The sequence below is a fragment of the Prosopis cineraria genome, unplaced genomic scaffold, assembly GCF_029017545.1.
Source record: "Prosopis cineraria cultivar Desert tree isolate PC_DT_omini unplaced genomic scaffold, ASM2901754v1 PC9, whole genome shotgun sequence".
Classification (NCBI taxonomy): domain Eukaryota; kingdom Viridiplantae; phylum Streptophyta; class Magnoliopsida; order Fabales; family Fabaceae; genus Prosopis; species Prosopis cineraria.
In genome coordinates, this window is record NW_026555340.1 from 32,392,766 (window position 1) to 32,404,632 (window position 11,867).

Sequence of the window (11,867 nt, forward strand, 5' to 3'; positions counted from 1 at the left end):
AAGTCAGCCAAAAGCAACTACAAGTAGTCTTTAAGTCAAAATAAACACCAGTCAAGTTATCATAAGCCTAGATAAAAATTCATCCTGATGTATTCTTTGAAATAAAATCCGGTAAATGGTAGACTTAGTGCTTCAACCAATTGACCAAGTGGTCAGGATGGTCTTTAAGTTGCCAGTAAGCATCTCGCATAGGCTTGTATAGAACAAGATTGACACATCTCCAATGTAAATCTTTATCACCAAAAACTTCTGGGAGTCCATTTAGGTGAGCCACAACCTCAGAAACTATTATGTCATTTGCCAAAATCTTGTTCACTGTCTCTGTTCTAGCTCTATTATCCTTGGCCATTTCACTCATCGCATCTGCTATTTTCATTGAGGCAGGGACTTTTTGCTTTTTCCTCCCATTAACGCCTACCACCCTCTTTCTCTTGCCTTGACTTCTGTCACCACTAGTTCCACCAGTATTTGTGGTGACATTCAAGCCTAACAACTCATTGGTGACCCCGTAGGTACTGCAGTGTCAGATAAATTTAACTCCTCTTCACTATCACCGGAGTCTTCTCGAAGGTTAATAGTAGGGTGGTACACATCCTCATCATCATCATCCTCTATTTGGGTCTAGGTAGCAGATGGTATAAAAAGTGTCTCCTCAGTTGTTAGGACATCCTTGAATATCAAGGTTAATTCCCTTGCAAATCTCAGACCTTTATATCTAAATTTTTCATAAAGAGGATTTTCCTGCAACTATTCAAATAACCAACAATTAAAATTCTCAAATTAAATTCTAATTCTAAAAACACTTAACAACTAATCCATACCAAGATTTTTCGCTCCCATAACTCATCTAGAGCATGAACAGTATTCTTGTCACTGTCCCATCCTAAGCCGGTTTCACTTGAAAACAACTTATGCCATACGTTCCATTCTTTCCTCATGTTATCTAGCTTATTTTTCAATTGCTTTTGCTCATACCTTTTTCCTGTTTTTACCTCAAACCCCTCAATTATTGCCTGCCACCCATTTTTGTTGAAAGCAGTTCCTTTCCTTTGTTTCTTGTACACTTGTTCCAAGCATTCTTTAATAAAGATTTCTGTTAAAGTTGAATTCCACACAGCTTTTCCTTTATCGCTGTTCATTATTGTATAGACTAGCTAGCTATCACAAACATGCAAAATCAATATATATCTCTACATATATGCAAAATCAGTATATATCTCCTATTTTCAGTTTGGCATTTTTCAAATTCATGGAGTTTATATAATAAAGAACAAAAATTTAAAATAATGCAACTTGCACAAAAAGAATTGAAGCATGATAGTGATAATGATAATAATCGTGCTATATTTACAAATCCTCTTTCCTGAGCTGGAAAATATTGATTGAGATTAATTAAAAAAAGAAAATACTTTACTCTGTAGTCTTGTGTGACCTGGTCACAACCTTACTCTCAAAAAGAAAAAAATTAAGACCATCAAATACATGATTAAATGAAAATTCCCATCTCAAAAATCAAGTCTGGCTGGCTGGAAAAATAAAACATGTAGATACCTACATACTTTGGGAATAGCATTTGTGGTCACAAAGGGGTAAGGAAAAACTAAATCCAAACATGATCAAAAGAGCTAAATAATTAGCTTTGACAAAATGAAGAGGATCCACAAGGCTACAGCTAAATCATGAAATGATATTTTAACAATGTGGTATATATAACCTAATAAAGTCTCTAGTTTAAAGGCAGAGAAGATATCAAGATCTAACTAAATCCAGGTTGACTTTAGTGTTTCCTACGATTGAATAAGAAAAATCTTGGGTATTAATTAACAAAAGGGATTTGAAAGTTCTAAAATTGCTAAGAATCAAAATGTCCAGAGCCTAGCAAACGCGTGTTTCCTCCAGATGTTGAAGGAGCTGCCATATTTCGTCCTACTTCCAACGTGAGTGTTTAACAGCATTATAAATAATCGAACAAGGGAAGACATACACTTATTGGCATCTGTACTCATGTTACACGCACGCATTATCACATGGGATTGAAAAAGAAGATGAACATCAGCAACTTGAGTTCCAGAACGAACAGGGATGGAAAGTAAAGAAAATAACAAGCAAGATAGGAAACAAATGTACACGTATATCTTTCTCTGCTCTAAAATAAACAAATAGGGGATGGACATGAGATAATAACAAGCACATCACTTTCCAGAGCAGCAGAGCATGATGGGTCAAGGAAGAAAAGTCTTCAAAGAAGGAACAGCAGAGCACAACAGGAAATAAGGCAACAAAGGAGACGAAAAGAGTGACCTTACTTGGCAAGGACAAGTGTTATGGAGTAGATCCAGAGATAAGAAGCAGACAAAGTAGACTACTAGCCGAAGTGTAGATCTGGTTCACACTGCAGAGATCGAGAGGCAATAAGGAGAAGAAGCACTTCGACACAAGGACATGGTGGAAAGCTAGAGATTGACAAAAAAAGACTAATAGAAGAGAGCTGGAGATCCACGACTGGCTGAAGGAAGCAGATACTGGTCGAAGGAAGCTGACGAAGCTGACTACTGGCTGAAGGAAGCAAACAAAGCAGATGACGAGCCGAAGGAAGCAGATCTGGAAGTGTGTTTTGAAGCAGATTGGGAAGACGACTGGCTGAAGGAAGTAGATCTGGAAGTGTGTTCACGGGTAAAAGCAACATGTACAGGAAGCAAGGAGCAGCTTGGGTAGCTAGAAGACAAGAGAGAGAAAGCAATAAATTTTAAAATGCATTTAAGGCTTTAACGGGAAAACGTGAACGCTGAGCTTCAAAAGCCAGATCAGTTGGCTTTATAGATAATGCGCGTTTATCAGCTAATTGAGGTTGAAAAATTATGTCAATCCAAACAAATTTTTTTTAGTGTTTTGCATCTTAACCTCAGTTTCACCTATACTAACTGAAGTTACAGTATAATCCAAACATGCACTTAGTTTTTGAGTTGTAACTTGTGATCCCTGTTTATCCTTAGAATTTTATTAAGCTCTCAACGACGATTAAAGAACTTGCAAATGATCAATAGTTTCCCAGCTTTTTAAAGCTTTTGTTAATATATCTTTTTTTGTTTTTGCCCTGTCAGTTTTGGTTGCCTTTGAACTGAGAGTGGAATATGGAGGGGGTAATTCAGGTGCAGTTATCTTTGAGAGAAGTCTCCTCTAGTTAGGTCGCAGAAAAAAAATTTGGATAGCTTAGATTTAATTTGATCTAATTTAAATGATTCAGATTTAATAATTTTATTTTTTATTTATATTTTTAAAATAAAAATTATAAAAAAATTTAATAAATATATTAATCAATCTGATAGTTTAGATTTAATATAGATGATTAAATTTAATATAAAAAATTTAAATTGACTCTTCATATATATTCTAAATGGTATAAATATATTTTGAATAAAATAGTAAATTTATTAAAAAAATTTAATATTAAATTTAGATCATGTATATTAAATTTAGACCGTCGATAAGTATATTTATTAAAAAAATTTTACATTTTTTATATATTTTTATTTTAAAAATATAAATAAATAATAAAAATATTAAATTTGGAGCTTTCAGATTAAATTTGAACTACAGATTAAGCCTCTTCCTCAAAAGAGAAGCAGAGGAGGCTTCTCTTAAAGGAGATAAGCCGAGTCCAATTTAGGTAGGCCTAGTTTATTTAGGTCGGACTTATTCAAATAAAGTTTAAAATATTTAAACGTATAAAAAATTTATATAGTGAAGCAACAGGCTACTGAATACTCAAATTAGTAAATATTATTTTATCTAATTTCAAGTTTTATCTTAAAAATTTATATTTTCAATTTTTATATTATTTTTATTTTATTAATAACAATAAAAAGAATTTGGGTATCTAAGCTAAGCACATTCAAGTTTGACTTAGCTCAAATTTTCTCGATTTTATTTAAGTGGTTTGAATAAGTTAAGGATTTATTTGGTTTGAGAGGAGGAAATGGTTTTAATGTTACTTTGTTTAGTTTAAGAGAGGAGAGAAGGAACAATAATTGGTTAAAATTGTTTTTTTAATAAAGTATAGTCATGAATGTTTTTAACATGTAATTATAAATATATAGAGTAGTTATTATTATTAAATATATTATTAAAAATTTATCATTGCTTAGCTTGATTAAAAAGATGAAGAGTATGTAATTAAAATAAGAGATATATTAGTTATTATATAATAAAATTATGCCCCTCCCCTCTCAATTCCTCTAATTGGAAAGGAAAGGTTTGGAGGAGAGGGGAGGAACTTACTCCATTTTTGCAAACCAAATAAGGCGAGGAGAGCTTCTTAACCAAACAGACTCAAGTCCATTTTTAAGAAACAAGATACTTTGGATTTGTTCTGGTGGGCTCGTCGAGTTTATTTTAACTGGCCTCTTGGATTTAGTCAAAATTATCGGATCCGGTGGAATGATTCAAATGACGGCTTTCTAAGTTTAAGAAGTTTGCATACTGGGAAAGAATGTGGCAGGCGAGTGGTTGAAGAGAAATGGAATGATTCAATTATTCGAATGAGAACTTTCGTTTTTAGAAATTTATTCATTTATTGCCGGAAAGCATTGCACATGCGAGTAGTTCAAGTCTTGAAGAGGCATGGAAAGTCTTAATCAACTTACTTTGTGAAAAGGAGATGCCATATGCATGCGGCGGACTTGGCTTTTATCTTTTTTTTTTTTTTTCTTTACTTTCTCTTCACTTCCTATCTCAACTGGGAGATTCATTTTTCAACGATTATAATTTAATGTTTTATAAAATTTTTATTAAAATGTAAAACTTTATAAAAAAAGAAATATAATAATAATTTTATAAAATATTAAATTTCAATCGTTCAAAAATGAATTTGACAGTTGAGATGGAAAGTGGAAAGAAAATGAAGAGGGGAGAAAATGAAGAGAAGCTGGGTTCGCATGTGACCCCCCTAGAACTGAAAATTCAAGCAGGTCCAAATTATTTTGAATTTAAATAGGTTTGATTTTGTAAAAAGCTTGAGTAATTAAGTTTGGCTCGAATTCTTTTAGATTACTCAAATACCTAAATTTTATTTTAAATTAGTTTCAATTACTTTTTGTATTTAAAAATTAATTATTTTATTTTATAAAAATATAAAATATATTTTATATACCTAAATATATAATATGTTAATATTAAATAACCTAAAACATAAAAAAGTGATTAACATTTTTGTTACATTTTATATATTTTTTAAAAATAATTTTTTTATTCAAATATTTGAGTCCATTCGAGCTTACCTGAATTTTTTTTTTTGCCTATTTGTGCTGAACTTTTTTTAATGCTGGCCCTAAATTTTTTTGTTTGAATTCATGTTAATCTATCAAACTTGGCTCGAATAATCGACTTCAGACATTGAAATTGTGCATTTTCAAGATTTCGACAATTTCATCAATTATATTTGTTTTTTTAAGGGAGAATGACAATTAAGGACCTTCTAAGAATATTAATCTCAATTACGGACCATGAAATTTTAAAATACCAATTAAGAATAATGGTCCTTAATTGTGATAAAAAAATATAATTTGTGAGGTGGCATTCACTATTGTCACTTGAAAATTTACTAACTCAACTTGAAAAAATTTGTAATGTATATTGTGAAAATATGAAACCTCATTTGAAAATCAATTGTTTAACCAAAAGCACTATTTAAAAATTCACTAACTCGACCTAAAAAAATTTCTAACATATATTGTGAAAATATAAAACTCCACTTGAGAATCGATTATTTAATAAAAAAACACCAATTTGGATAAGTCACTTTTTATTAAATAATTAATTTTTAAGTAAGGTCTCATTTTTTCACAAAATACGTTAGAAAATTTTTCAAGTTTAGTTAGTGAATTCTCAAGTGGTACTTTTTATTAAATATTTGATTTTCAAGTAGAGTCTTATATTTTCACAATATATGTTTAGAAATTTTTTCAAGTCGAGTTAGTAAATTCTCAAGTAGAGTTTTTTGTTAAATAATTCATTTTCAAGTGAAGTTTCATATTTTCACAAATATATATTAGTAACTTTGTCAAGTTGGGTTAGTAAAATCCTAAGTCACATTAGTAAATCTCACCTCACAAATTACAATTAAGGATCATGGTCCTTAACTGAGGTTTCAAAATTTTATGATCTGTAATTGAGATTAATGTTCTTAAAAGGTCTTTAATTATCATTCTTCCTTTTTTTAATTTTTGGTTGAATAGGAATATCCGTTTGGATCTCATGCCTTGCTCAATAAAACTACATCAAGCATTATAACAAATAAAGTAGGACAATAAATAATAATTCATAATTAAATAAATAACATATAGTATAGAAATTAATAAGTTATCTTAATAATTTAAATATCTAAAATAAAAATAAGTTAAGTAGGGAAATGGATAACATTTCATAAGTAAATTAACAAATAAAGTAGGATAATAAATAAGTAAAGTAAGAAAGTTTTGATATTAATTTAAATAAAAAAATTTATTATTCATATTAAAAATTTAATATTAAATCAATACCTTTAAATTGCAGTAAAATTTTAAAAATTTAAAAATTTTAAATTTAAATAAGTATAATCCAAGGGATTTTATTAAAATTCTCCTTAAAATGAGAATTCTGTTTTACAAGTGGGTCTTATAAAAATAAATCTAGTTTAATTAAATTAAAGTTACATTAAAAAATTTCATTTGTGGCATATAATTTTATGTGTCATACTTTCTCCATCTCAAATAATAAAAAATTTTAAGAAATATTCAGCATCCTAAAATATAATACACTTTGATAAAACAAAATTTTATTAATGATTTTTTTAATATTATCCTTCTCATTATATTATTTTTCTTTAATATTCCTTAACAACTAAATTATTTAATGAAAGATATTTTAAAAAATTTTATATTTTTAAAAAATTTAAAATTATAAAGTATATTTAATAACTTTCATCGATATATGAGATCAAATTTCACGTATCATCCCAATATTAATATAGAGTTAATCCATTTGAGTTAATGTGAGCGAAAGCAGTGATTATCTATTAATTTTTTAAAATATTTTTTAATCATTTAACATTAATATCATTAATTTCATCAAAGAGAAAGTTTCATTTTAAACTTTTAAATACTAATAAAATATTTTTAAATATTAATATATTAAATTTAATTTTTTAAAATATTTATGATTGATATAAAAATAATAATTTAAAACTCACAGTATTAAAAATTAAAGAATTGAAAGTATAAAATTAAGAAACTAAATTAAAACGAAATAAATTAATCCACTGGCATAAAAAATTTGTGACCAAAAAATATGAACCAAATTTTTAAAATTTTAGGAGTATAGTTAATTTACATTGATATATAAGGTCTTTATCATTAATACATAAAGTATTTATCGTTAAAAATTTATAAAAGATTTATCATTAATATAGAACAATATATCATTGAAAAATATAATAAATCGATCATAATATATAATATAATAAATGTCAGGTTATTTACTCAATTTGATCCTATAACATGGGTTATATTAATAAAAGTCACATTAAAACCTTACACAAAATTTAGAGGACTGAAAAATCATTTTATTCAATCATTTATTTCATGTATAGAGCAATTTTCGTTCGGGTTTTTTCCTTACCTGTGGTCTGTGGAGGATACTTAAAGTGATTCGCAATGATCTTGAATTTCTGTGACTTTAAGGGTCGATATACATCAAATATAAATTGCTTAAAGTGATTTTTAAGTGAAATAAAAATATAAGAGAGAATGATAAATAAATAAATTGTAAGAATATTAATGTTAAATTAAAATTTTTCAATACTAACATTCTTGAATTTTAATACTCCTTTTATCATGTTTCAGTGTTAAAATTTTTAATTTAACATTAATATTTTTACAAAATTCATATTTGTCATTCTCCCTAAATATAATACAGAATGAAGGTTCCGTTGTTACAAATGAGTCTTGTAAAAATAGATCCAGTGTAATTAGATTAAAATTACTTTAAAAAATTCATATGAGGCATATAGCTTCATGGGTCATGCTTCCTCTATTTTAAATTATACAATATTTTTAAAAAATATTTAGTGTTCTAAAACATAATACACTTTATAAAAAATAAAATTTTGTTAATAATATTTGAGAAAATAATAGATAAATCTCTCTAAAATGAAAAAATTATAGTAAAGTCCCAATGGGCTTCTTTAGAATTAAAATTCTGTGTGAAATTATTTGAGTACTCCTACACTATTTAGAAAATTGTGATTTTTTAAATTATTTTAATCATTAGTGAAATCAAACTTATAAATGCGTGTGCTAAATTTATAAATAATATAAAATTAATTAAAATTTGCTAAGAGAAAGTTATAATTTTTTAAATCATTTTAATCATTAGTGAAACTAAACTTGTGAATACTTTTATCATACTTGTAAATGATATAAAATTAGTTGGACTTTATTGAATGAAGAAAATTACTAATAAAAAATTGTAATTTCTTATACCATTTTAGTTATTAGTAAAACTAAATTTGTGAATGCTTATACCAAACTTATGAACCATATAAAATTAGTCACAAATGGGCACTAAAGTAATTTCACATAAAAAAGTAATATCAAAGAAGTTTTTTGAGACCTCACTATTGTTATCACATTTTATGAAACCAAATTGTTATTTTCATATTTCAAAGAGATTTATCTATCATTCTCCCATGACATCTTTATAATATTACTATTCTCATTATATTATTCATCGTTAATATGTTTTAATAAATAAAATATTAAATAAAAGGTATTTTAAAAATTTATTTTTTTAAAAAATAAGGCTGTAAGATATATTTAATGAGTTTTATGACTCTACATAATTCTTTTAAAAAGTATCTTATAATTTAATACAAAATGAGTAATAATTTAGGCTATAATAAAAGTAGCCTCAAACAAAATGTATAGGCTTCTAATAGAATTTGAATATGTAAACTTTCAACCCAAGCATGTGATAATTTGAGACTGAACTTTCCAATAATGAACCTAGTTGTCCAACTAAATAAACACTCCCTTCATTTAAAAATATAATATATTTTTTGAGGAATTAAATGTTAAAAAATATGAGATATTTTTAATCTCTTAAGATGTAATCATTGTTCCTTTTTCCTCTAAAAAATGCATTGTTTTTAAAACCGGACAAGATTGGTCGGTCCGACTGGTGAATCGGTGACCCAGCCATGTGTCCGGTCCGGTTTTTCTTTTTATTGTGATTTAAGTTAACCCGGGTGACCCGGGATTAACCTGCCCAAACTCTCGGCTCAGGCGGGTTGGGCGGGTTGAAATTTTAAAAAAAATTGATAATAATTAACCAAGATATATATTTATTTTTGACATGATAATGATTAATGATAGGTCAATAGGAGTCATAGGGTAAAAAAAATCATACTTATGTCAGATGAGGGGACGAAAGATGCAAAAATAAATCAAAAAGTATAAATATATATTATATTATATTATATTATTTTTTAATTTTGAATTATTTAATTAAATAATTTTTAGAATATATCACTTTTATTTATTATCTTTTATTTTAAAATAAATTTTTATTTCTATTATTTTAACTCATTAAAATTTTTTTATCATTTAGTTAACCTTATTTTAAAAAAATATAGAAATGTTGTTATACTTTATTATTGTTAGAATTATTGTTATATGTTATATGAGATATTAAGACTTGGATATGGATGAATGTATTGACAATTAATATTTTTTTTATTTAAATTATATTATTTTATTATGACCTGTCTGACTCCGATTTGACCCCCGGTTGAATCCATGACCTCTGACCCCTGAGTTTGGCCGGTTTAATGACCGTTCCGGTTTTCAGTACCTTGCAAAAATGTCTCCATTAAGTAAATTACTTTATATTTATTTTAAGGTAAAACACTTTATTAAATAAGAATAAATATAAAAAGATAGGGTTAGTTTGAAAATAAGTAATTATTTTATTTGAATATAAATATTTTTAAAAATATATTTAATTAAATATTTCATTTGTTAAATAATTAAATTGAAGTAAATGATTGATCAATTAGGATGCCCGTAAGCAGTAACGTCCTTATTGCATTTTGGCAGCCATTTGTCAATACTCAAGGGGATCACTTTTTCCATGTCTATAAAGAAATAGATTTTCTTTAGGAGTGGTTGAATCATATTACTTGAAATAATCAGAATTAATTAATATGATGATCCACTAAATGTATTGCTTCGCATGCTTTTTATTGCTTTGATGATTATTTAAATTATATGCGTATTTTTTAAGATAAAAAAAATGTGGCATGCACATTTTATAACAGTCCACATCCCTCATTTTTCAGAGCCGTAGTCTACTTCGCTTAAAATGTCATTTTTTTAACATTCAAAAGTCAAGTCCTTAAAATGTCATTCTATTATTCGAGGAGACGTGGATTATGGAGTCTCCATCGCTCCAAAGTTTTCCGATGCCTCTTTTTTTTTTTTTTTAATAAAAAATTGTTGAGGTTCATTTTACCCTTTGACAATTTTTCAGATTTTGTAAAGAACAAATTATAAGTTTTATATACACTTGAAAAAAAAAGGGTTTTACAAAGACTCTTATAAATAGATAATCTATACATAATACTCCATTCGTTTCAAATTATAAGGTATTTTTAAAAGAACTTATTTATCCTAAAATATAAGATATTTTAGGTAGATTAATATTTTATTATATGTATCAATTTTAATATTACTCGATCGCTTTTTATAATTAATTTTTATCCATTTTTTTAATATATTAAATGATAGATATTTTTAAAAATTTATATTTTTTAAAAAATAAAATTAAGTATATTTAATAAAATTTATTGATATATAAATTTTATTTAAAAGTATTTTATAATTTGAGATGGAGGGAGTAAAAAATTTTAACAAGCCATATTATTTAAGAATAATAAATAGAGCAAGGCTGCTTCATCTGATACTGTAATTTTTATTTCCCCGGCTCCAATGGTTCAACTTGAGGCCAAACCAATGGTCGGACTTCGAACAGCTCTCAAAATACAATTTAAGGCCAAAGCCTTTTTCTATTTCTTTCTTTCTTAGTTTTTTGTTGACATGAGCTGAGGCCTTTTAGTTGAGCGGCAGGTACGCGATAATAACAAAAGAAAACATACCAAAGGAGGATTGAGTTTAATAAAAAGGACTAATTCTTTATAATATGACATATGAGATTCAAATTCCTGTTGACAAAAGTGTTCACATTTAGAGGATTATCTGCAAGTAATAAAACAAAAGAAAACCTCCAGATTGCTCGAAAAAAAAAAATGAAGAAGGAAACCTCCAGACACACACTGAATGTCTGATTCGTTCACTAAAATATACATGGTCTGGTTTGTTTTCATTAGAGGCTCTGAATGGGAAGTCGTATCAGGGTTGTTTAAAATAAAAATAAGAAGCCTGCTTAATGTTGTGGGCTCTTAACCTGCAAAACCCAGGAGAAAAAAAAAAAAAAAGAGCACAGGTTCAGCAAACTACCTATTAACACATCGCAAGAGATTTGAATCCAAATTCCAAAGCCATCTTAATTTACTTATCACAGCAATGGCTTCCACCCACTAACATGATGACATCTAAACAATGATTACCCAAAGGTCCTATAATTTGGAATCATTACCCTTCCACATTTTCAGAACCACCAAAGCCATTGTTATGATCTAAACCACATGTGATTGTAGCCAGTGTTGGGGCAAAGCGTATAAAGCCGTCAACACCCAATGAGAAGGGCCATGCGATCAGCATAAAACTGCCAACATCCAAAAGGTAGATGGCAGGTGGAACAATGTCATTGGACCT

At 27.7% G+C, this 11,867-nt stretch overlaps 1 protein-coding gene across 1 annotated transcript; it reads right to left on the reverse strand.

Annotated features, from left to right (window-relative positions):
* Positions 1-124: 124 nt before the first annotated feature.
* LOC129319777 (uncharacterized) lies at positions 125-1,139 on the reverse strand. The gene is made up of 2 exons (XM_054964844.1): positions 976-1,139; positions 125-515 (listed from the first exon to the last, which is right to left on the reverse strand). The coding sequence occupies exons 1-2, from the start codon at positions 1,137-1,139 to the stop codon at positions 125-127; spliced, it is 555 nt and encodes a 184-aa protein (XP_054820819.1).
* Positions 1,140-11,867: the final 10,728 nt, after the last annotated feature.

Coding starts and splice junctions, on each gene's coding strand:
- LOC129319777 (XM_054964844.1), bottom strand. CDS start 1,139: ATGAACAGCGATAAAGGAAAAGCTGTGTGGAATTCAACTTTAACAGAA. Junction 516..975: donor GAGGTAAAAACAGGAAAAAG/GTATGAGCAAAA, acceptor CTGACACTGCAG/TACCTACGGGGTCACCAATG.